This window comes from Siphateles boraxobius, unplaced genomic scaffold (assembly GCF_051911475.1).
Source record: "Siphateles boraxobius isolate OS27281-9 unplaced genomic scaffold, OSU_SipBor_1 66, whole genome shotgun sequence".
NCBI lineage: Eukaryota > Metazoa > Chordata > Actinopteri > Cypriniformes > Leuciscidae > Siphateles > Siphateles boraxobius.
The window spans coordinates 19,783,221-19,810,223 of record NW_027509193.1 but is presented as its reverse complement, the minus strand read 5'-3'; the positions used below and the strand labels follow the sequence as shown (position 1 = coordinate 19,810,223).

The following is a 27,003-nucleotide window of genomic DNA, read 5'->3' as shown; positions in this document are numbered from 1 at the left end:
ACTCTTAGAAAATGCACTCTGTGTGTGTATATATACATATTTGTGCAAGCATGTTCTCCTTAGCAGAGAGGAGTTACTAGCCCCAAAGTAGAGTGCTTTATCTCAAAACATATACCCCATTCATTTTTCAAAAATATCAATGGCAAAAGAAAATCCAATTAATAATTTCATCCTTCTGCTAAAATATCAATGTGCATTTTTTTTCAGTACACCAAAAAGACGACCACATCTGTCCTGTCCTTATATTGCTAAAAACTATTGATGAAAGGGTTATGACTTCATGTAAGGGGTGTTTTAAAATGATGGGAGGTACATATTAACCTCTATAATAACAGTGTTGTTACAGTGTACTGGCATTGTAACAACTTATTTATAAAATTAAACTGGCAATGTAGAATGTAACTTATACTATATAATTTTTTTAAGTTATAGAATACCAGCATGTCATGCTGGAAAAGGGGACATTTTTAATTAAGATCGGTTCCTCTCGGAGGAAGTTTCAAAAAGAAACGTGCGTCAAAACAGCTTCATATTAAAATAATAATAGGCAGAAGTGATTCTACGCAAATGATCTAAAAGAAGGTACAGTGATAGATCTGACCTAAATGAATGACAGGAAAGGACAGGCATCAGAACAGGGATGATAAATAAATAAACTAAAATTAATACTCTCTCTCACAACAGGGGTGCAGCATTACACAAGTCTTAAATCCATGTCTTTAGGTAGCACTTTAAAAGTTGCCCTTGAAAAAAAGACCCAGCACTATAAGGGTGCCACTGTCATGTGCTGTGCAGAAGTGAGCGGAATATGTGTGTGTGTGTGTGTCTGTGCAGTCTATTAATTGCGGTATTTCAAAGCATAGACCTTGGCAAAAACAACACCACTAGACACAGCTGCAACAGGAGGAACAAAATGAGATAAGGGCCTGGGACAGGAGAGAAAAAAAACTTCACAGATGGAACTCAGGGTGTTGCGGCAGTGCTGAGATCCCAATGACCCTGGACTAAACATCTCGACACCTTGTGTCTGTATAGAAGCTTTTTAAAGAGTCTGACCAAACGTTTTTCCTTCACACACTACCTACGTTTTTGTGCGCTCTGAGAAAAATAGCTTGTGGGCAAGGAAAGCTGATTGGCAAGTCTTGTATTGGGGAAGGAGTAGGACACTTAGTTGAGGGTTCCTCTGCAGTTCTCCGTGCCACACAGACATGGGATTTTGTTCTCTTCAATGGGAAACTTGTAATCATATGTAATCTCCTCGTTCACACCAATAGGCTGCTTGGAGTATATGACGATCTTCTTCTGGGACTCGATGGTAATCACTTTGGCATAGCAGTTGGGCTGTGAGAGAGAAGTACATGAAATCATGGATAAATATGGGTTTCTTGAATTACGTTCCTTCCCATAGAAGAGCTTGACATTTTTTAATGTTCTGTTTCTGAGTTTGTTCCACTGCATAGCTCTACGGGGTATGTTTAACAAAATCTATGAGCTCATTTTGGGTTGCTGGAGGGGATGATAACCATGGTGCAAACACAAATTCCCATGACAGATGGAGCAAGGAAAAAAACATGCATTTTTCTTGGCTTTTACAGATAATGTAAAAGACCAGATGCAAGTTTAAGCAAGTCTTATCAAGCAATAAATAAGCAAATCCAGAAACTGCATGGCAACATGCAGCCAGGGGACAAAATCTGCTAATCTGGAAGGTCATCTGTAAACATTTATAACGGTGTTAAAAACACTTGGGACAGTCAACAGAATTATTACTGGCACAAAAGTTTATCAGTTGCATGTGTTTTTAAAAGTACACTTACACCATGAAACTTTTTTTTGTTCAAAAGTAACAATTTAAATGAGTCAATCCTTCATTCAAAATGTGTTTTTGTTTCATGCAGAGTAGGATAATCTCCCTTTCTTTTATTAGTTATAAGAACCATATTCATCCACAGTCACGGAAAGCTGAAACACAACCAAAACAATGCATGCATTTTGTTTGTTTTTTTGCTAGAGTGCAAAAACTTGCATAGTTAACCTTTAAGTCTTGCCGAATTAAACAGTAAATTAATTTTAAACCATTCAAGTACATGACAACGAGAAGAATTCAATTCAGCATTCTGCAGACAACAGAATTGTGTGTGCAGAAAGCCACCTCTCAAACCGTGCATACTGTTATTTTATAACTTCATTTACGGAGTTATTTTTTTGTTTTCTTGCACTTGAACAAGCAAATACACACAGAATTGTCGAAATGCATGTCTTGTTTAGCATTCCTGTAAAAACAGTTGGTTATTTCTTAAGTGAATGTAAATAGTTGAGAAAGAAAACATGCGTATCAGTATCAATTTATTGGATGTGTGCATTAGGTCTTAAAGTGACAGCAGCCTAAAAAACCCACTGCTGCCTGTGTTCTTAATGTTAATCAAAAAACAAAAGACGATAAGAAAATCACTAAATAATTGGTACCTGAATACTACCAAGTTGACCTACCTGAAAAACTTAAATCACTGTTTTTTATTTCATTTGTATCTTTGGTCTATTGTATTTATTTGTGCTATGGTTTGTAATATGTTTATTTGTTCTCATTTAATTTTTGATTGTTCCCTTGTCTTTAACAATGTTTTAACTATATTAGTTGGGTTGGTATCTAAATTTTGGTATCATAATACTATATTATTAGACTAAAATTGTTACATGGGTCAAAAACAATGAAAACAATAACCGTTTTATTTATTTATTTTGGCAGGAAAGGTACAGAATTTGAACCACTGGCCCTTAAATAATCCTTAGCATTGAGACCTGCATAACCCTAAATAACAGTTATTATAGAGCTTCTTCAATTTAATGCTATATTAATGGTTGGTCTATATAAATGTACTCCAAAAACAAGTATCTATTCACGTTAGGAGTGGCAGCAATATGTTAATCAGAGGCCATATGGTACTTGAGATATATGGATATGTATGCGTCACTAGAAGGGTACTTACCGTGCAGCAGTGGTTAATAAACCGAGCCAAGTTGCCACACTTGGTGGCGTCAATGATAGTGTCATGGTCGACACGGAATAAGTAGCTGCTGCCGATGCCTTCCTGGGCATATCGCTTCTCTCGATTATCAGCCACCATCTACAATTGAAGCAACAAACACATAATCTTTTAACACCAATTCATCAAAAAGCACGTTTTCCTCAAGAAGAACCAAACTCACTTCCTAGTATAAATAATTTTCACAGCTGTTAGTTATACTTCAGCTAGAAGGCTCACCTGTCTAATATTCTGTCCCACATATTCAATGACCATCTCATCTGCAGCAATGGGTTCCATGGCAAACAAGCCCCATTCATGGATTCGGCTGCGGCCAAACCTCAGCTTCTTCTTACGGAACTGCAAGCAGAATTCAATCATAAATGTGATGTAAAGATGTATACGATTGACTGTTTACAGGCACAAGAATATTTTATGTACATTAACTAGAATTTAGCCATATATAGATTGAGTTAACTCGATTAAGTCCATTGGTCCGTGGCAATTACGTAATAGGTCAGACATCCGCGAGAAAAAATATGAACACACTGGAGAGCCGCTTTATAGCAGAAAATGTTGTACTTCTGATGAAACGAGACACTGACACTGTTTTTAATGTTTATTATGGTAAAGCTGCTTGATTTTAAGCAATCTATTGCATAAAGTGATATATATATATATATAAACGTGACGAATTGAAGAGCTTGTGCAAACATATCCACGTTGCTATGCTAAGATGCTTTTCTTAGGCCTTATAAAAATGCTTGCTGTGTCTTTATTTATTTAAAAATCTTTACTGTAATTTTTGACCCATTAAATGTATCCTTGCTGAATATAAGTATTCATTTTTTTTTTTTTTTTTTAATCATCTTGCTGACTGATTGTACAGGAATGACATGAGGGTGATTAAATGATGACAGACCGAACAATTACTATGGAACATTTCTAGGCAGGAGCATTCCTATCTGTTCAAACATCCAGTTACACACGTTTTTCCAAAACAGAAAGACAGATATAGACATTTTCTCCTAGTAACCACTTGATAAATGGACTGATAAAAGCTTTTTTACAACAGAAAGCACATAAATCCAGCTCACTGATTATAATCAGGCTTATTAAAAATAACATTAAAGAGTGACCCATAGGGGATCCTTTGTGAGAAGTACCTCCATATTTACTGCACAATAAACTAACAATGTCCGCCCTTTCAAAAACATACAGAGTGCATTCATTAACTCTTTCCTATTGCAAAGAACATGCAATACAGGAGGTCCTAAGATAAGAAATACTTTTAAAGGAACACCTTTTAACTTTATACACATGTACTCGATGTCAAAGAGCTTACAGAGCATTACAACAGCCAAAACCTCTGATAAGGAGCCCGTCAGGGTCAATGGCACCGAGTCAGCGGACTTTATAAAGCTGTTTGGATGGTATGAATTATTCTACAAAGGGTACAAACTGACCTACCCGGTGAACCTACCTGGCTAGATGCCATCCATTATACGGGCATAACACTTATTGTATGTCAAACATTTAATAGAATGCTATGAATTATACACTGAAAAACTAAAGGGAGTTTCTGGAATAGGAGGAGCGCTGAGGTCATTGTAATCAAAGTGTTGATAGTATGATCAAGGTCATGTCAACAAACTTAAGAACTTTACCTTCAGCTGGTTCAGTTTCAGCAGGTCTGAGTCCATCACTGCTTGAGTGCCGATAGCACTGAGGAGACGCCGCTGCTCGGAGCGCCTTTCAGACAGCAGACGATTCGAGCCCTGTGACGGGCAGAGAGAGTGAGTGAAAGCTGCTCAGATGGATACAAACTACTGACCCAAACTGTGTGCCATAGAAATGTGTCATTTAGTCAAAAATGTATTTGCATTAGCACAACTACAATAAATATGTTTAAATCTAAAATGTCTTCACACAACAAAACCCCCTAAAAAAAACATGAATAAGGCTTTAATTACAAGTTCAACACATATTTGAGTTGTTAAAATCAAGTGAACGTACTGCAGTATCATAGTCCCCAACTTCCTGCACAGTCACTGGCTGGTCTAGCTCAAGGTAGACGTCTTTTTCCTTGCGGCTGATGGCATAGTAGCCTTCACTGCGAGCACAGCCAGTGACATGCTCTCTTAGCTGCCCAGCTGCTGTCTTCTTCTTCCGACGGGGGTTCGGGATGTTGGTGAGTGCAGGCAAGAGGTTAAGGGGCAAAACTTGAGCTAAATCAACTGAGAAGGCAGTATCAGAGTTCCCCTTCCCCTAACTCTCTTTATTTACTGTCTTTACTAGGAATTTACACTTCTAGCAAACTCAAAATTGGTATAGTGGTACTGCTAATACTGTTGGCTGCTGCATGACAAATAAAAGCAACTGACTTTGTTTGTATAAGCTATACATTTTTATTCTTAGGCAGCTTTAAGGATATTGGTATGAGGGACCCAGTGTGTGTCATTGAGCCAGTCGGTGCCATGGTCATCTTGCAGTAGTTTTTCGTAGGTGCTCTTCAGGAGTCTCAAATCTTCCTGGTCCAGGCCAGTGTTCCAGATGTCATACAGGATGGTCATCTGCTCAAACTCGCTGCGGTTCTTGTAAGAGGGACGGAGTATAGGAGCTGCTGCGGGCAAGTGTTTGGGCCGCCGCTGAGTCGAAGGGGTCAAGCCAGCTTCCTGAAGAAAAAGTCGTTCGCTCTTTCTAACCTCTTCCTTTTCAAACTCCAGTGATCTCTCTAAACCAAATTCAGAGTCTCCCGAGTCAGAGCTAGAGCTGGAAAGCTCACCAGACTCCAACTGCTCCACATCCACATCTTCTTCGAAATCCTGACAACAGAATATGTTAGGAAAATGTTAGGAAATATAAAAAATCCACACAAAAGGGGGATATGGGTCACTATTTGGCAAACTTATCAGTGTTACCCAACAATGCAACAATGCAGAACAGTGGAAAGCAGTTCAAATTCTGTGGGTTTATAGGACAAACTGTTATATCGCAACAGCCTGAAACATAGGCCTTTCAAGTAGGATGTAGAACATTGAGAAAATATGTATACATCCTACGCAAGATGTTGCAAAGTTCCTCACACAAGAACTAATGTTGAAACTGGTAGGCAGCTTTTCAAGCTTCAAGCTATTTAAATTTAGTTAAGTTACCCTTAAGAAATAGTTACATTACAAGCAACAAACAAAACATGCATAAACATACATGCACATCAAACTATTATTGTTGTTTCGCAATCAGAGCAGCATTTATCTGGCTCAAAGACAATGGGAGTATCTATTTGAGTGAAAGCGTTAAAAAGCAGAGGCCGGTTACACTAGCTGGTCTATGCTGGGCGCAGTTCCGCCTGGTCGTAGTATTAGTTGGTGCAACAGGTGTAAATATTTATCAGAAGGCTGGATGTAGCTAAACCCAGCAAAGAGCTTGCGATTACGATTCAGGTAGCTCGTCTCATTCGAGTGCTTTTTCATCAGAAAGAACAGGAATCATGGAGGTCTTGCCCATTTTTGGGTGAAATCTTATTAAACTCAAAATTATATATAGCATTCCATTCATTGATAACCATATAAACATTCACTGCACATCAAGAATCATCTACATTTTATCCAGGCCTAGTGAAAACTGTTTGATTGTATCAGTTCGATGTATCAGCTGTTAATGCAAAATGTGACCAAAATAACATGAACGTAAAAAAAAAAGTATGCTACATATAATAGGAATGTGCAAAACCCGTCGACTAAATACTGCTGCTGCAAGTCGACTTAAAGGATTAGTTCGCTTTAAAAAAAACTTTTGCTGATAATTTACTCACCCCCATGTCAGCCAAGATGTCCATGTCTTTCTTTCTTCAGTCGGAAAGAAATTAAGGTTTTTTAAGAAAACATTCCAGGAATTTTCTCCATATAATGGACTTTAATAGGTAACGTAATTTAACGTCATTGTGTATTACGTGCCGTCACAAACGTGCATCACAGAACAGAGCAAGGCGAGCATTTGTGCTTTTATTTATTTTTGAAATGACCGATCGTTTCGCTAGATAAGACTTATTCATCGTCTGGAATCGTTTAAAGCCATTTGAAGCTGCACTGAAACTGTCATTTGGACCTTGGACTGTTTGGGTCCTATTGAAGTCCATTATATGGAGAAAATTCCTGGAATGTTTTCTTAAAAAACCTTAATTTCTTATCGACTGAAGAAAGAAAGACATGGACATCTTGGATGACATGGGGGTGAGTAAATTATCAGCAAAAGTTTTTTTAAAAGTGAACTAGTCCTTTAAGGCGGGCGTACATGGTGCGTTTTTTGCAGTTTTACGAGCACGCAGATGATCGCATGGAAATCGGTGATGCTCACGGCTTGCAGCGTATGAGAGGAATTCCGAGCCGAGCAAAGCATGTTACGAGCACCTCCCGATCATTTTTAAACATGTTTAAAAACATTTGTGGAGTCGGCCCGATTTTCACCAGCGTACAGGCTGTCCCCTATTGCCAAATCATACATAACTACGTCACAGGGTAGATCGATGGGACTATAGCTCAGGGGCAGCAAACTCTCTCTCTCTCTCTCTCTCTCTGAATGGCTACTGTTCTCTGCTTTTCAACAAATCATTTGCACACACATTTCTGTAATTTTTCTATATGAAGCTATAGTTGCTTGCAACATTGAAAGCTCCAGTCCCTGTGTTTAGCCCGAAAGCTTGTGATTGCCGCCGGCTCGGGATAAATTTAGTGCCGGACAGTCGAGCTGTGTACCAGCTGCTTTGATGCGATTACCAAGTTAACTGACTCGTAACGTGTGCAATATCTCACAACCTCCCGAGCAGGGAACTACACTAACCTTTTCCACTGGTGGCACTTGCACTACTAACTTTTTCAGTTACTAGCGCAAAATATGATTTGGTCGCACAAATTATTTATAGTAAGCCGCTCTGGATAATAATGAACAATAATGAAACTGTATTGCATACAGATGTGCTTTTTATTTTACTTGCCATGTTTTAAACCACATGCCGCCTTGTTTTTGTTTTCTTTAACATTGGTTGGGATAGATTTACTGCAATAGAAAATACTGTACACAAAGAGCAAAATGGATTTCAACATGCTATGGTTTGCACAGATGGGCAGACTCGTGAACTCGTAAGTAGTGATGCACCGATGTGAAAATTGTGGCCGATACCGATAACCGATATTAATATTGCTGTTATGGTCGATATCTCTGTATAGAAAACAAATTTACTGATAATCAAATAAAGAGATATTTTTAAAAACACTTTTCTTTTCTTTTTTTTACTTTAGAAATGACTGATATTGGGCACCTTTACCTGTGTGCAAAATATGTCACACATAGGACACGCATGCATTATATTGCATTGCATATAATGTGTGCTGGTCAACTTGTCTAAAATTAAGAAACCCCTAGAAAAGAGTAAAAAAAAAAAATGCTGAAAAAAAAAGTGTTGTATTTATTATTCCAATATCCAGGGAAAACGGCTTCTATTTGTGACGTGCTGTCTTTGCGTTTGAACATTGCACATTTTAAACAGGACACGCATTAGCTGAATAAATGTTAGCCAATACAAACATATTTATAGAAAACAGTTGACAATGAATAGAAAGAAGTCCAATAATAGCATAACAAATCACTTATTATAAAAATAATATCAAGTATAAGTTAAATGAATCCGACATAGGCCTATAATGAGGGCTGTGTTAGCAGTAAAACGGCCGTCATTTAACGAATTTTAAAAACACGGATGGATAATACAAAATGCTTTCTGACATTTTGACAGAAAAAAAACAAGCAAGAACAAAATTTAAACTATAGCCAATTTTCATTTTACAATTATCTTCTCTCTCTCTGTGTGCGCGCGTCCGTGTTTCTGAGAGAGAGAGCTCGCGCAGCACTGATACAATGGTACGTTTTAATCTAAGTAACGGTCGCGGGGCTGAAGCCAACTTGATGTGTTGAATGCTCAGAGCACGTTATAAAACGTATTCTTAAAATACACATTTCTGTTTTAATAAATGCTCATAGTAAAGCATAGCATATTGCCTAAAAACATAGGTACAAAAATAATCAGTGATACATTTGCGACCCATTAAAAATTAGGGTTGCAATGGCATTTCAAAAGGTCGCATATGCGACCATTTTGGTCGCAGTGTAGTTCCCTGCCGAGTATCCAAACTCGCACCGAAATCTAGGAACATCGTCCGTAATTCTGTGTTTATGTTAGTACTGATTCAACATTAAGTGTGTTGTATGCATATAGAAAGTATATAAATTGATATTTTTAGAGATAGCCCGCCTTTAGAGATAATAGTAATTTACACGTCAAGCTTTTCTTGCGATTTTGACGCCCGTCATGTGTATACACTTTTCATACCCGAGAAGCGTTCAAACCTGGTTGCTGTGGTAACTAATAACAATACCTTAACATGCTGAATTATGTGGACTAACATTTATTTGAGCAAATCTATTTATAATATGCTATTAGGTTTGAACTTATTGGTCCTGCCTATTGATTCAGTTGATTTGAATAAACATGTCTGTAACTGCTAACAGTTACAGTAACACAGTTCAAGTGTTTAAGTTTAATATACAATGATCATAATTTAAGGCAAGGACATCACATGTATCTGACCTATTTTTAGTGGCATTCGGTATGGGATCTGACTGTTCATAGATAAATAAGCCTATTTCAAATGGATTGCATATACAGACTGTCTCTGGGGGCGGGGTTAGACTAGTCGACTGCTCGGTTGCAAAATCCCATTTAAACGTTAATGAAATTAACGAGGATTTCACACATCCCTAATATATAAAGAGGTTGTATATATAGTAGTAGTTTGTTGCTGGAAAAGTTAATGCGTCTAGCACAATCCTTACACGATAATTACAGTAACTGATGTTTAAATGTTAATTCTCACTCAAATTCTGTAATGAGAACCAGACAGAATCACAAACCTCTAACTTCCGCTTCCTCTGTTTCTTAATCTGTTTCTCCTTCTGCTTCTTAGAGATCTGGAGTTCCTCATTTTCTTTGTCCTTCCTACTTCTCTTCTTGCTCTTTGCTTTCCCCCTCTCTTCCATCTCCATCTCTTTGCTAATTGATCCTTTCCTCTTGTATGGTGGGCCGAGACTCTTGATCCGTTTATCAGCCGCGTCCCTGGCTTCGCACAGCAGGCCCAACCCGGAAAGATCCTCGTACAGCTCCGGAGGTTCTCCCCTGGCGGCAAGAGCTTCCCCAATGACCTCTTCGGGTGCTTCCTGAACACCGTGCTGGTTGAGGTCTGCAGGAAGCAGGACGGTGGGGTCCTGTTTCGTCCTCTTCTGTGGAGATGTGAGGAGTGGAGGCGCAAGAGTCTTAGAATAGTTGTGCTCCTGCAGGACGAACAGACCCTCTGGATCCAGGAGTGGTTGACGTGGGTGTGGGGCAAAGAAGTCGCCCTCTTCCTCCTCCAACTTGTGCTCCTCTGCCTCATCTGAGGTCTCAGTCTCTTCTGAGTCGATATCTGCCTCCGGGTCCATCTTCAATGCCACATCGGCCAGCACAGACAGGTCAGGCTTAGGGGCAGAGGCCAGCTGCAGCAGGCTGGACACTCCCAGCTGCTCCCTGAGTTTCAGACGCTGCTCCAGCTCCTCTTCATCCTCTTCCTCCACAGAGGGATGCAGATGAGGGCCAGAAACCGATTGGCTGAGTGTCCGAGGGCGGCCGCGTATGCGACCCTTTTGTGTGGTTGGAACAGGGATGGGGTCCTCATAGGCCATTTTGACCAAAGAGGCATGGTCCAGCGGGAGGTTCTGGACCGTGAGACAGACGGGCACAGGGGGCGTTCTAGGGGAGTCTTTGCCACGTTTAGAGGAGTTTTTGGCAGTGGGAGTTTGTGGAGATGGCGGGGTGCCTGGACTCCTTTTGGGCTCATCAGGCCGCAGGGAACGCACTGGTGGGGGGACAGTAAGAACAGCGGAAGGGGAAGCAGGGGAAGTCAGGGCGTTACTCTCACTGGGACGAGAAGCAAATGGAAGGAGCATTGGGGTGTGTTTGGAGACGGCGGGTGGAGCAGCCGCTGTGGGTGTGCTTCCGGGAGAAGTGGAAGTAGGAATGTCTGAAGCTTGTGAGACAGGAGTGGGAGATGGAGAGGGAGCAGAAGATGACAGAATGGGGGGCTTGACCTCGCTTTCTTCCATTGAGAAAGAAACTGTCTTGCGCCGTTTCTTGAGTGGGGGGAGGAGAAGGATAGGGGAAGAAGGCCGGGGATATGGAGATGATGAAGGCACAGCTGTAGGCGTTTTCTCTTCTTCTGGTAGTTAAAGAAAGAAAGAATAAAGTGAACACAAAACTTAATATTTTTGAAAATAAAAATCAGGAGTTTCAAAGTTTCAGGACTATTATACATTTGTTCATTATAGGGATATACCACCCAAATGTTTTTTTTTTGTTCAAAAGTGCACCAAAATGTTTTTTAATTCCATCATACTTTACTCACTTTCATGTCGTTCCAAACCTGTATTGCCTTGAATACAACAAGAATGTTGTTAACTGTTTCCAACATATTTCAAAATATCTCATGTTCAGCAGAAGAAAGTCATACAGATACGAAATGACATGAGGATGAATAAATGCTGTAAATTTATTCTATTACTTTAATTCCCTAAAAAAACAGAATGATCTTTAACTGACCAAGTTTGACCTCCGCAGCAGTAACTGATGATTGGTCAATGCTGGCTTTGTCCCTGTAAAAATTAGACATGAGTCATGTCAACTTATCAGTCCACCAACACAACACTCTTTATTCCATCGCTTCACACAGAGGGACATACCTTTCACCCTTTTCTTTGTCCATAGCTATGCTGTCCATTGTAGATTCATCCATTGTATCCAATGACTCGCTCTCTGCAGCCTGCTCACCTTCCTCTTCATCTTCCTCATCAGAGGAGGAAGACGATGCCGAGGAGGATGATGATGAGCTCTCAGAAGAAGAGGAAGAAACGCTCTCATCGTCACTGTCTGCACTAAAGGCTTCATCTGAGAAACATGAGCAACAGAGAAAATAGTTGGAAATCAAAAAACATTAAGCTAGATATGATCAGATATACATATAAAAGCCTAAAATTGTTGTGATAATGTGCAAATAGCAACAAGAGCCCAAATGAATGAGCACAGAATGAAAGAAAAACAAGGCGGCTTCATACCTTCTGACTCATCCACTTTGTCACTGTCTTCATCCTCCTCCTAAACGTAACATAAGGAGTCACCAGTCACAATAATGACAATACCATGTCTGAACTCATCTGATTGAAATTCTTCCACAGCACTTGAAGAAAATAAGAAATGCTGCCATCTAGCCACAATTTAGTGAAAAAACAAACAAGTAGAACAGAATATACTCTGCAAAAAGTTTACAATAGCAATGCTTTCAGTAAAGAGCTACATAACTATTGACCTAGATAGCCTTTTTTGCCTTCATGGGCATCCCCCAAATGTATAGTGACACTATATGGGAGAAAACAAATGATTCACCTCAAATACTGAAGACATGATACCCTCTTTCATAAATATATACATTAAAGAAATATTCACTGACGCGGAGTGAGTCATTTATATGACACTTTATTCAACAGGAAAAATAGCTCATTCAGCGCATCGTACATCATTATTCTATGCGCAGCCAATAGCTCATACATCATTATGCTATGCGGTTTTCAATCCGATCAAGTGTTTACATGTTCTCTCGATTGGATTAGAAAAGGAATAAACCACCCCTTTCAATACGATCGAAATTTCATTCACATCGAGCTCATTAGGATCGATTAAGGTGTTTACATGAAGGCTTTTCAGTCCGATTGAGTCGTAAATGCGTTTACTAACGAATTATTTGGTTGCATGTAAATGTAGCCTGTTGCAATGAGCCTTTTGTGAAGCGCACTTATTGGCTGTGCCTGTGTAACACAGAGAAGAAAGAGAAAATCTCACGACCCCCTATTGAATGATCCACGACCCACTAGTTGAGAAACACTGGACTAAAGGCATGCATTTTAAAAACATAATGAGCCTCTCCAATTCTCTGGTGCAGGCCATGGGAGTGGCATTCTTTGCATAATGCTCAAATTGTAATGAAGTAATGGAACACTCTAAACCAGCCTGTGTCCACAAATACATGCATAAAGGACAGATTTAATGACATACAAACCAACCTTCTCAGAGGAACCATCTGATGTTTCTTCTCCCTCGCTGTCTAGGTCATATGGCTTACGCGCCTTGGCTCTGCTCCTCCTCCGCGCTGCTCCTCTGTCTGCCACACGCCTATCCTCTGTTCTTCCTGTAGCAGCGTCTGCAGATTTCCCCTGATAGGAGTCTGAAAGAGAGAGAGAGAAAGATTGTACATAGAAAGGAAGTGTGTGTATATATATATATATATATATAGAGAGATAGATAGAGAGAGAGAGAGAGAGAGAGAGAGAGAGAGAGAGAGAGAGAGAGAGAGAGAGAGAGAGAGAGAGAGAGAGAGAGAGAGAGAGAGAGAGAGAGAGAGAGAGAGAGAGAGAGAGAGAGAGAGAGTTATAAAATAGGGCTGGGTATTGACACAAATTTCACAATTTGATTTGATTCACAGGCTTGCAATTCGATTTCGATTCAATATTGATTTCGATAAGTTGTTCTCTATCTTTAACTCACTTTTAGATGTTCATTCATGTTTATTTCGAGCTGTAACTGGTATTATTAAGGCGGAAGAGAAGATCATGTGATGCTGCTTCTCTTGAGCTGCGCCGGAGCAATCTCACGCCACAGCGCCAAAACGGTTTATGTTTTTGAATATCATAATAAAATGGACGTAATTTGAAATTTGAGACTTTATTTCATATCAATACTAACAAAGCACCAAGATTATTGTGATTTATTGGATGGGATGCGCACAACAATGATCCATTCATTCATCAAATTAAAACAGGATGACTAATCGATTCTTGAGATTTAAGAATCGATATTGTTCATAAAAATGAGAATCGATTAATATTGAGAAATCGATATTTTTTACCCAGCCCTATTATAAAAGTACAATTACATAAATGTCAAAAAGAGAATTTCTGTGAGTTAATGCAAGCTCTAAAACGGCATGAGGACCATACCTTCATCTTCCTCATCGGCTGGAGTGGAAGGCCTGGCCTTCAGCTCATCACCCTCGACAAGCTCCTGAGGCTCCTTCCTCTTAACCTGAAGAACACATTCCTCGTTAGTAACAATTTTATATAGGATTATTTTCAAATCATGGTAATGAAGTGTGCCTGCCTTGTTAAAACCATTCAATTTTAAGTATGCTTAAGTATCTGCTTAAGTCAAGCAGGATGTATTGATTGTTGTTTCCTTGTCAAAGTGGTCTGCTCCACTACTCCGTCTCAACAGCCGTTTCGTCCTATTAGTACAATTACTAAAATAGCACATCTTTAAGCTAAGGTTTTAAAAACTCAGGGTGTACACTACAGCCTCTGGGCTCATAGCGTCCCAGACAACCACATTTTAACGATTCAGAGAAGATTAATCACTGAATAGCCAATAGAGATTTTGCTATGGATATAAAGGCTAAGATTATGATTTTTCGATCAGTATTATTAGGGGTGTAACGATACTCTCATGTCACGATTCGATACATATCATGATACTGAACTCACAAAACAATATTATTGCGATACTTCAAGACATAAAAAAGTTAACAAAAAATTAACTGTTGATTAAAATGCTAAATTTGATTTTACGTTGTGGGTGTAAATGAATAGGCTTAGACTTGGTGCTGGTATCCTAATGCACAGGACAATTGTGACACCAGAATAAAAATATTCATGATTCTGAAACTGAAAATACAGAATAATTTTGGACGAATATGCTTGCATCCTGTCACTGACTAGATATACTTAAAATAATGTTTTACTTTTTATTGGTAACATAAGGTAACAATTTTATTGGTAACCACTTTTTATTGGTAACATAAGGACCGACAAATATTCCCCGATTGCATTATTATACATTTTATTCAACATTATATATAGTAGTTTAATGTACTGCTGTGCAAAGGCAAAAGACCGTAACTTCGTTTTTGGTTGAAAATGAGTTATTGATATTTTTGGCACATTCAAGACCTCCTTTATCATGTGGATAAGTATCTTGAGTCAATTCCGTTGTTTTTTCGAGAAAATAATGGGTTGTCTTAACAGTAAATTCCAAAAGCCCATGAAAAACTAAGGCAGAACACCGAAACACCAGTTACCGCAATTAAACTTTGTTCTGGAACGCTCATATTGAGTTACGGTACTCTGCCTTTGTTTAGCCGCGCATCAATATGAAGTTACTGTGCTGGTGTTCTGTCAAATAATGCTACCTATCAGATTTTACGGTGTTCTGCCTTTGTTTTACTCGCCATTAAAATTGAAATTACGATGTAGCCTGTGTACTTTGTACAGCTGCCATCAGTCCCTGTAACTTCTGATGTCCTCTGAGCTTTGTCCTGCACAAATGCGGTCAGAACATTTAGTATGGTCTGAACCCGCTCCATCGACATTCCAGTCCCCGGGTCGAATGTGCGCGAGGATCTGTTTTATCGTGATCATTTTGAACGCGCGTTTGAGCAAGTCTTATGCCACTCGGTACCAATTGAAGATACTATGGAGGTATTTTATCATGTCTAATGTATTAATAACGGCACCAGAATGCAACCAAAGCACAGGATGGCAATAAGCATATGTCTAGAAGTAGTTGTAAATCATACAAAATAAATGCCATGATCATTAGATTTTACACAGGCGATAATATAATGATTTTGTTAATGGTGATCAGCAACCAAATATTGATAATGTGAAAGTTACTGCCTTTTGCCTTGGCATGACTTCTAACTTTTTGTTGACAATACAAAGGCAGAGTTCAGTAACTTTAAAATAGTGATCAAAAGTCAAGTTTGAGCTCAAGATTTTTTATGTAGATGATTTTCATTACTAAAACATCTTATTGCCAGATTTCCAGTGTCCTACCTATAATTAATTTGGCGGGACAGCGTAAAATCTTTAAAAGTCATTTTTCTCAGTTCCACACTCTAGCGAATTAAGGTATTTTGCCTTTGTAGGGCAGTGTAGTACTGACACTAAAACTGTAAACTTAAAATGAAATTGTCTGTGTAAAGAAAAATATTTAAGTGAATTATACACAATATATATAGTCACTATCCATGATACATTTTGTTGCATTTTTGTATTGCGATATATTGTGACAGGATATATTACACCCCGAGTATATACTAGTATTATTTGTCGTTTGCTTTTGTGATTGATAAAGTGTTTGGACCGTGGTGATGTCAGACTTAACTGGATATTGGCAGCTGAATCGGTATCAGGCAATAAATGTGACATGTGTTTTTGGTATTACTTTAATAACCCAACAAGTATCTTTTAATTTTTTAATGTATTTAAACTCATAAATTATAGTCAAATGATCATAGGACACATTCTTTTTTGTCAGCCTACCTATAAAATAATGTTCTCTGTTGTTTGCAAATATGGATCCGATTTGAGCTTCGGTTGATTTTATTAAACATTTGTCCTTTTGCAGCTAGACTGTATTCAACCATGTGTGTTGTATTTGAATCAAAACTATGACCATGAGGAGAGAATTATTAATATATGTCTGCACTATTTTTGTCAAATGGACGATTATGAATAATTATGTACAAAATAATACTTTTTATAATTATTTATAATTAATATATGTCTGCACTATTTTTGTCAAATGGACGATTATGAATAATTATGTACAAAATAATACTTTATAATTATTTATATAAATTAGCCCTAGAAAACTTTCAATGTTTTTCTTTCACATGTATTGGAGATCATTTGTTTTGTGTGGATATATTCATTCATCAACATGGTGATTACATAAAGGGTAAGGACTGCTTCAAGACCAATTTGAAAGTTCCATTAGACGGCCACAAGGGAGTGAAATTCGATGAATATCAGATGTATGTGAATATAAGAGACAGTGGAAAGGCAATTTAATTTTTAGATGTTTAAGAGGTGGTAAAGACAGGCACCTTGAAAGAAGGCAAGCGCAAGGCTCCCCGCAGGGAGAAACCCTCCATGCCTCCACTCTTGGCCCAGTCTACCAGAGACATAAGTGGCTCTCGAGGTCGGTTGCTGGTCTTCTCATCCTTCTTATCTTCCTCGCGCACCACCGCAACTCCCCTCATGGCTGTCTGGAATGGCTGTGCAAACGAGAGCAAGAGGTGGCATGGTTGAAAAACAATATAGGTCATTCAAAACAAATATGAAGAAAACTCTCTGATGTTACCTTAGCTTTTCTTTCTTTTCGGTCCCACCACTCATCAAAGGTGCCAAAGGCGACGTTCTCCACCATCTTGCGGTTCAGGTCCCTCTGCATGATGTTCTTCATCTCCTCAATCAAAGCTGCCAGTACTTGCTGCACCACGGCCTCGCAGGGGTTGTGGCCCATTATGGCCATCTGGTCACCTGCCGCTGCGTACAGCTCTCCATCCACACCAGGCACTGTGCCGAAGCCAGGTGGAGGATAGTGGGAAGGAAACTGCTGGGGTGGTAGGTGAGGAGGCCAGGGGCTGTGTGGAGGCGGGATGGCATGATGATGCGGAAGCTGGGCGGCGTGAGGGTCCGGGTAGGCGTACGGTAAGTGAGGAGGGATGTAGCGGTGGTCCTGGTCGTAGTGGGAGGCAACATTCCCATCTTGGTCCATGTATGGGTGGTGTGGATGTACATGTGGAGGGGGAATTGAATGGAGGTGATATGACGGGGGATATTCAGAGGCAGGCGGGACTTCTCCAGGTGGTGCCGTAGTGCTGTTGGAGGAGGCCATTCGCATCTGGTGGAGACGACTGAGCATGTGCGTCTGCATCTGGAATGACATGGGCACTCCGCCACAATACTGGCTCATGAGCTCCATGGAGCTGGCATAGTCGTACATATGGTGCGGCAGCGGAGGAGGATACTCCGGGTGCAGCTCCATGTGAGGAAGCGGAGGAGGTATGCCAGGTGGCGGAGGTGGCTGCAGGGAGAAGCCAGGCAGAGGTGGGGGAGGGAGGTGGGGAGGGTAAGACGGGATGGGCGGAGGTGGCATGGTGGCGCTGAAGTGCTGGCTGGTGTCAGGAGTAGGGCTTGCAGAAGGGTCTTGAGTTTGTGAGGGGAGGGCAGATTGCGAGGAGGTGGCTGGTGAAGAGGACGATGAGGCAGCGTGATGGGGTGTCGCTGTGGTGATGGCATTGTCATCTTCATCGGATATTTCCATATCCTCCCCAGAGGAGTGAGGAGATGGCTAAGGAGAAGAGATTGTGAAGATTATAGTTTAAACACTTAAACACTCCACTGGGAGGAGGACATTTTCAAGCTTGAATCAAATGTATTGGTGCACCGAAACTGAGAAATAATACTCAGACACTGTGCAAAGGAGTGACAACCAGAGCACAAAGAAAAGAGCAAAAGCATGTCAGTTTAATTTCGGTTAGCTTACTGGTTCATTTATATCATTTCAGAATTACTATAGTTATAAAAATAACATTTCAGCAGCTTCAACAGATAAAAGGATAGTTCAACAAAATTGACGAATTCTTTATTTACTCACGTCCATCTTATTCTAAACCCATAAAACTTTTGTTCGTCTTTGGAACATAAATTAAGATATTTTTAATATCTTCCTTTGACAAATATGCAACAAATATGCTAAAAGGCAAAGGCTGTATGACAAATCTAAGAAGAATATGTAAAAACTCATACAGTATTTTGGCCTTTGGAGAGGAAACGACTAATACAATATTTTGTACACTTCCTAGTGTTTGGCTAGTAAACCACACTTCTGCTGTGGTTTAGCCTGCCAACTTATTGTTGGGCAACTCCAACCAGTTGAGATCCACATCACAATATAATCAAAGCTACCCGTTTCTTAGTTTAATGTACTGACTCAATGTTTTCCTTCTATCAAAAAAAAGAAGCTCATAGATCCATTATCCATCCAAATGTAATTGGGGGGACTCACCTGTGTCTCTCCATTGTATGTGGGTGGAGTATGTGGAGCCATGTGTGTATCAGAGGCTGTGTGCTCCTCCTGAGGTGGTGGCATTTGGCCCTGAAGAGATTCGGACACTAAACTGTGCATGGCAGGAGTGGAGGAGGCCACCTCTGGAGGAGTTTTCCTGCCTTCACTTACTCCACCACCTTGCCTCCTGCTCCTGCTGCGACGTCCATCTTTCTCTCCTCTCCTCCTCTGTTGGCCTCCCTCCGTCTCTCCTTGTCTCTTGTGACTAGGCCGTTCTCCATTCTCCTCTCCGAGTTTGTTTCCCCCTCCTTCTGTGTTCTCGTCTGTTTTTCCTCTCTCTTTGTCCTCCTCCTCATTGTCCTCATCATCTGAGGCAAGAAAGGAAAACTTGGCCTTTTGTTCCTTCAGCAACATCTCAATACGTGAGTCCAAGCTGCTGCTATGGTGCATGAACGGCAGGCTCTCATTAGTGGAGTCTGGTTCCGGGGAGGAGTCACGTTGTGGAGGAGGCGGAGAGAGGGATGCTGTGGAAGAGGGGAGGTGGTGAGGCAGGGAGGTTGAAGACGGGGAGGTGGAGGATGACGGTACGGAGGCGTGGGGAGGCGAGGAGGTCGGAGGCGGATGGGGTGGCGTGCTGGGATGGCGTTTAGGTTTGGTCCACTGTTCTTCTCGGATGGGACTGTCCTGGCCGAAATCAAGAGTGCCAAGGGTTTCGGCCACAGCGGCTGCGATGACAGAGGCTGGTGGGAGGGGAGGAGGTGGAGGCGGCGGCGCCAGGGGTGTGTGGTGAGAATGAGCACGGTAGTCATTGTCCATACTACCTCCCATTCCAAAAACCCTCTCGCCGGCACATTGCTGAGGATGAAAGGCCGGTGAGGGTTCCAGCCGGGAGGAGGAGGGTGTGTCGTAGGGGGACAAGTCTTTAGATGACGAGTATCCTCCATAAGAGGAGGAGGCAGAGGGAGGGGAGAGGCTGTTGGATGAGTTGTGGCTTGAGTTTGAGTGCCCTCCGTAACGTGGATCAGAGCTATTATAGTCTCCTTCTCTATCTCGCTCCCATTCACGGTCTCTGCTACTCCTCCGCCGACTCGACCCACCTCCACTGCTGCTGTGGTGGTTGTGGGAGTGATGGTGGTTCCGATGCCTTCCGTGATCTCCTGAGCGGGAGCCTGAACTGTCCCGCCGGTACCCCCTGCCGTCTCTGTCCTCTCGCCGGTCGGGATGATGCGAGTGATGCGAATGGTAGGATTTAGAGGTGGACGAAGAGTTAGTATCCTGTTGATAGTGGTAAGAGGAACGACGGGAGCTTATCCCGCCTCCATAGCGCCCTCCTGAGTCTCTCTCTCGATCCCTGTCCCTGTGACCCCTTTCTCTGTCTCTCTCTCTGTCAGACAGAGGAGATGGCTCAAACTGAGGCCCTGGAGGTGGCATGGGTGTATGTAGCGGCATGTGCATCCCTGAACCTCCAACATTGGGATACGGATAGGGAGGTTCATTAGGTCTGAAAGGTGCAGATGAAGGATATCCCGGCCGACCCCTGTGGAACACGGAGGGTTCTTGTGGAGGTAGAGCATGTAGGTCTTCATGAAAGCGAGGGGGCTTGAATCCTGATGATGAAGAGACCGCTGAAGAGGAGCAGGAGGAAGATGGAAGCATATCCTGCTGGGGATAACTCTGAGTGCTGGTATATCCACCATGCCTGATAGAAAAAAAGAGGGGATGTTTTTTTTCCAATTTGCTAAAGAAGCTTCACCAAGGAAATATTAGTTTTAAATGTAAATAAGGGAACCAACCTGCCCACAGAGTAGCCCGAGTCCTGGGAGAAAGGGGTCCCAGAGCGAGGGGTATAAGGGGTGCCCCCACCCTGTGAAGAAGCAGAGGAACCCGGGGTATAGGGCCCCCCCATTGAGGATGGAGGGGTATCTAGGCGCTGGTCTCCAAACCCAGTTTCCACAGAACAAGGGGTGGTGCTGCCAGAGTTGAGAGGCGCAGCAGCAGCAGGAGCAGGAACTGCCGTCTGGTCTGTGGAGAGCCTCCGTCGGATATCAGAGGACTAATAAAAGAAGACAGGAAATAACAGCATTTAGAGTGAGTTTCATAAAAATGAGTGATGTACAATTTACAATATCGTTTATTGTTAAACGTATTGGTTGATATTGTCCATATGTGGTTTTTACATTTATGATATTCGCTGTCATTTAACACACTCAAAAGTCAAAATTATATTACTCTTTAAAAACACTAATAAATTAATCTCAAAATGATATTTCAGACTGCAATTTTTTGTAGCGCTATACTTTTCACTTACGTTACTGAGCAAATGTAAGGGTCAGAAGGACATGTATACTTTTATTCAGCACGGATGCATTCAATTGATCAAAAGTGACAAAAGACATTTATGCTACAAAAGATTTTTATTTCAAATAAATGCTGTTCTTTTGAACTTTCTATACAAAGAATCCTGAAAAAATTAATCACAGGTTCCACAAAAATATTAAGTAGCACAACCACTTTCAAATACATTGAAGAAGCAATCGCTCCTATCTTCTGCAGAAACAGTTTTCCTCTGCATTGTATTTGGAAACTCAAGAATGCACTGTAAGAGGCTTGATAGCTCTTTGTCTTTCACACATTTTGTGGTCCACCCATGACCATGATAATAACACTGGCATGGTATTTGAGTGACTGTAATGTGTAGGAGTTTAAGTATCTTGGGGTTTTGTTCACGAGTGAGGGAAGGATGGAACGGGAGATTGACAGACTGATCGGTGCAGCTTCTGCAGTTATGCGGTCGATGTACTGGTCTGTTGTGGTGAAGGAGCTGAGCCGTAAGGCAAAGCTCTCGATTTACCGGTCAATCTACGTTCCTACTCTCACCTATGGTCATGACCTTTGGGTCATGACCAAAAGGACAAGATCCCGGATACAGGCGGCCGAAAAGAGCTTTCTCGGGAGACCAAAACGGAGACCTTTTGCTACGTTTGCACCTCCCATCCAGACTAAAACGGCAAAAACGAAGACCTAAAATGGAGAAGTTTAGAAACGCTGCTGACCCCGTTTTGCATTTTTAATCACAACGGAGGACTTTAGAAACGATGACGCAGAGGCTCACGCTCGGCTCTCTGATTGGGTGTCCTACAACGGAAGAAAACATACAACAGCCTGGACTACCAGTTACGTTAGTGCAAGTAAATTCTGTTTTTTACAATGCTATAACTGCCTACATGCGCCGGAGGCAGGCTATTATTCGAGCGATCTATGACAATTCCCACGTGCAGCGGCGGTATCAACCGTACATGGAGCGTCGGTTTTGGGTTTAGTTTCTAAACTAAAATGCAGTAGTCTGGATGGGGCCTCAATCCAGTCACTTATAGGAAAGCAAAGCATACTTTCCAGTGTAGCTGAGCTAAGATTTGTTTGTGTACTCACCGTATCTGGCTGTGTTGGGGCTGGGGGCTGAAATTTCTCTGTGAGAGCTTTGCCTCCAGTCGGCACTGTCTGAGGGGTGTATGAGCCACTCACAATCAAGTCATAGTACTTCATCCTCTGTTGGCCTACGAAAAACATGCACACAATTTAAATTCAACTACAGACTGGTGCCTTTATGTCATCATGCAATGTTTGACTTTCCCACTGTTTCATATTTTCATGAAATGACGAGATGGCAGGATATAAACTAGCATTATTCTAAAATGTGTTTTGACATCTCTATGCAAATAGGAATGCACACATTACAATTGTATGTAAATACTTACTTATACTACAATAAATAAAACTAAAATCAAACATTTTAAATGCTACAAATAAATTCTTCTCTGAGAACGCAAACAAAATAAGTAACATAATATAAATAACAGCTTTAGAAAGGAGCACGAGTTTGTCCAAGTTGTCGGGCATGAGTGAGCTCCGTGACTTGCTCACAATGTAGCCGACCTTTGAGAAAACGCACTTCGATGGAGAGGATGTGGAAGTTAAGTTAGACATTTTGTGCAGTAACCAGGGCAATAATTTAGCTTCCACACTCCGCATGAACACTTAGATATGGCTTAATATTAGCGCACATTTAACTAGGTTATCGTTAACATTAGAGTAAGCAGCCATGTAAAGTGGCTAACATTAGGCTACTACCTACATATTTTAAATAAGTTTGAGGTCACGTCACCTTTTTGTGGTCATTCTTTACCGTCGAAATGTTCCCACACTTTGGATTTTCTGCCAGACATACTACCGCATGGACCAGCCGTGTTAACGATCTGTCACTGCATGACTTCGCCAAATCCTTGGAGTTTTTTCTTCGACTACCTGACTAATTAAAATTGAGTCTACCAAGCCTCTTCTCATTGACTAACGTTTAGTTGACTATTAGGGAGAAGCCCTAATTTTAAGTGAGCATTAGATGACGAAAAGATCATCTAAATGTAAAAAGGGGGGAAATGAGTAAGCAGAATTAAATATCCAATATTGATCGATACCAATAAGTACAAAATATTTTGTACAATATACAATATATTTACATCACCAGATAACCAATATATTTTGAATCAATACTGGCATGAGACACAACACATTGTTTTACTATCAGTGTTTTTCAAATTTACTTATCTAAATTAGCTCACACAATTCAGCTCAAACTTGTGTATTATATACCATATTAATGCTTGTCAATTCATATGCAAATAGACTATTTTCTTCTAAGATAAGAATTTAAAGACTCGATTCAAACTAACTGAAACCTGGTAAGCACAATGTAATAAGCCAGTCATTTCTTATAGATTTTAGTAAGCAGCAGATATATACAACCATCCAAAAGCTAAAACAGAAATATTGTAAAATATAATTAATTTAAAATAATTATTTTCTATCTTAATATATTTAAAAATAGAATGTATTCCTGTGATGGAATAGCTGAATTTTCAGCATTACTCTTCAGTGTCACATGATCCTTCAGAAATCATTGGAATATGGCGATTTGATGCTCAAGAAACTATTATTATAAATGTTGAAAACAGTCATGCTGCTTAAAGTTTTTGTGGAAACTGGGATTCATTTCAAGTTCAAAAGAACAGCATTCAGCATGTCACTTCTAATCAATTGATTGTATTCTTGCTAAATAAAAGTATTAATTTCATTCGAAACAAAAACAATTTAATCTTACTGACATACTGTTGAAAGGTAGCATTGAAAGTACTTACAGAATATTAATTATCAAACTAAAGACAATAATTTAAAGAGAGAGATGCACCTTTGATATCCAGCTGGACATGGACAATGTTTCCCATGACAGAAGTATTGTGCAGGTGTTTGACAGTGTCTTTGGCCCCTCTAGTGCTGGTGAAGAGGACGCGGGCCAAGCCCAAGTGCTTCCGGGTCTTGGGATGAAACAGAATCTCCATTTCCTCAACCTCACCAAACTTGGCGCACATCTCCGCCAGGAACGGCTCCTTGATATTATCGTTCAACCTTGCAAATGTCACTTCCTTAAGTGGTATAGGGCCTACGTAGTACTCATCCAACTATAACAAAAAAAGGGGAAATTAAGTAATGTGTTAGCATGCAGAATACAAAAAAAGACGAGAACAAAGAGCTCACTAGAAAAGCAGGTTGATACATTAAATGATAAAAAGAAAAACACACCTTAAATTTGGGCACTGGCAGCGACAGCTCTGTGTGTCTAGACCAGATTCTGCGGGGTCTTGGATCACGCAAGTCCCCCACAGGTGGGAATCCTGAATCCTAAAAATAGGCAGAACACACAATCTTTACATAATCAAATATCCATAAACAAAATGAAAAAAATTATAATAATAATATATATATTATGAAAAAGCCTGTTCAAAGAGAGAATTGTAGGCTGACTCCTTGCTCTGTTTTTTTTTGCTGGTTAGAAGTATATATGCATGTCCATACCGGTACACTAAAGTGAATCCCATCATATCTGTAGATTTTCTGAGCAACCCGTCGGAGAGCGGGGTCTTGAACAAGCTTATAGCTTTTCCATTGCAGACTGAGAGTTCGCTGAGTGTCCGCCCCGCTGTCCGGATCCATGCTATCACTGCAGAGACAGAGAGGAGACTGAGATGTTGTGCAGATGCTCACATCACTCAATGACTCAGTGAGAAAAGCTTTTCACTTATGGCTCATTTACTTCACCAGGCAACTAATCTGACAGTGTCCACATGCAGAACAGCCACTAACACTTTAATCTTGAAGACTTGACAGTGTAATCATTAAAACAGTAATATCAAACAATGGAAAAAAGCAACATATTATACAGTTAGACGTGAAAAGTTTTCATTTCTTTAAAAAAAAAAAAAACAGACAAAGAGGTCTCTATTTAGGGAGCTATAATTCGTTGTCATCTCTTTATCATGATATTCTCTAATATTTTGTTTTCAACCTGACAAGCTGATCTGACATCTCTTATATCCGAGTTAAAATGTCACATTTATCATATATTAAAGTGTAGACAATAAAAATACGACTTACTGCTGCATTTTACAGAGTAATAAGCAAGAAGCACTGTGGTTATAATGCAAAATGCATTATCTGACATATCGACTAGCAACAACAACACGCTAACATAATAAACACTGAAGATGCTAGCTGCTCACAGCGCGAGCTAGCTAAAGTTCAACTTAAAAATTATGTGTCAGGGCAAATGCCAATTACTTCTAGCAAACGAATCGACACAAATTTCCGATACCAAAATGAATTATTCCTACACGGTGTCCCAAAACACTCACACAACGGAGCGCGCGTCTTGAGGAGGTTTGCCCGCTCCGACAGCCGCTAGCTCGCTACAGCTAGGCCTGTATCGGACGGGGGAAAACAGACAATCCTTAGTTAAAATCTAGCTCCGTTTTGATATGTGCACCATAAATCTGATGTAAAACGGTGTCGCTAGTATTCCGGTGCAATATCGATGCGGCAAAATTCTTTAAATTCCGCCAGAAAATGAAATGTACTAAAAAGAATAACATAATACAGTGAGCGGCCATCGCATTACTAACCTGAGAGCCTCGCCTGCTCGCCATCAGTCACTAGAAATATTTAGCAGTTGCATTGGCACTCGTACATTCCACATAATTCACGACTATGTGGCTTTGCTATACATTATTTATTAAATCATTTTAAAATATATATGTTTTCGTGAAAAGTAAAACTGTACTATACATTAACATGAAGCTATTTTCTGCTTTTACTTTTCTTCGATCAACTCAAAATAATTTTGACCATTGTAAGCATAACTTTGTGGCGAATCTGCATTTCATTTTCATTTACGTCATCGAAGTACGAACTTGATACAGCTGCGTGGCTCTGCGTTATTTACATGGTGTACGAACAATCGCACAAGTTCATAACAATGTTTACTTTGATAAATAGTTAAACCAACCTATTTAGAATTTGATAAATTATGAGCTATGCGCAGAAATAATGTCCTCACAAGTACTAAAACTGAGGTTTTTCGAGACACATGAAAGGCAAATTTATATACACTAATTAAATAATTAATTATAATTACTTAGATAATTACAACGTAGCTTATATTCCTAAAGAAATCTTAAATCGCACAAACAAATAAATAGCTAAATCTTTGTGAGCTACATAAAGTTATCAGTATCATGTTTTTTTGTTGCACTACGAGAGGTGAGATTCATTGACACATTTTCCAACATGCATATTGTACTGACTAGGAAGTACTTCATACAAACATTTAGTCATTAGTATTCATTTATTTTTATAGATTTTATTTTGTTTTATTCTTACTCATTCTGTTCACAAGTTCAGAACCTACTACACTTTAGTTTAGTGAACAGCAGGTGGAGCTACAACAGTACAGTATTTATAGGTAACCTATACTGTTATTATTGAAAAAAGGGGGTATTTTGCACTATTACTAGTGGGACATAAGGTAGTAAATATAATGGTAGACAAGTG

The 27,003-nt window shown here is 40.2% G+C and overlaps 1 protein-coding gene across 2 annotated transcripts; it reads right to left on the bottom strand.

The window, feature by feature from the left end:
* Nucleotides 1–1,155: 1,155 nt before the first annotated feature.
* Nucleotides 1,156–26,157, bottom strand: setd1a (SET domain containing 1A, histone lysine methyltransferase). 2 transcript variants are annotated; one of them, XM_077212805.1, is made up of 21 exons: nt 26,076–26,157; nt 24,973–25,117; nt 24,700–24,798; nt 24,308–24,578; nt 22,495–22,619; nt 20,859–21,118; nt 19,066–20,764; nt 17,356–18,348; nt 17,099–17,269; nt 14,154–14,238; nt 13,221–13,381; nt 12,219–12,258; nt 11,847–12,051; nt 11,707–11,759; nt 9,990–11,326; nt 5,458–5,848; nt 5,040–5,218; nt 4,691–4,801; nt 3,264–3,383; nt 2,988–3,125; nt 1,156–1,341 (listed from the first exon to the last, which is right to left on the bottom strand). In XM_077212805.1, exons 2-21 carry the CDS (start codon nt 25,108–25,110, stop codon nt 1,168–1,170), a joined length of 6,750 nt encoding a protein of 2,249 aa, XP_077068920.1. In that variant the 5' UTR covers nt 25,111–25,117; nt 26,076–26,157; the 3' UTR covers nt 1,156–1,167. The 2 variants fall into 2 exon arrangements, with proteins under 2 accessions (XP_077068920.1, XP_077068921.1); XM_077212806.1 differs by lacking the exon at nt 26,076–26,157 and adding an exon at nt 25,809–26,072.
* Between the last annotated feature and the right edge of the window lie 846 nt (nt 26,158–27,003).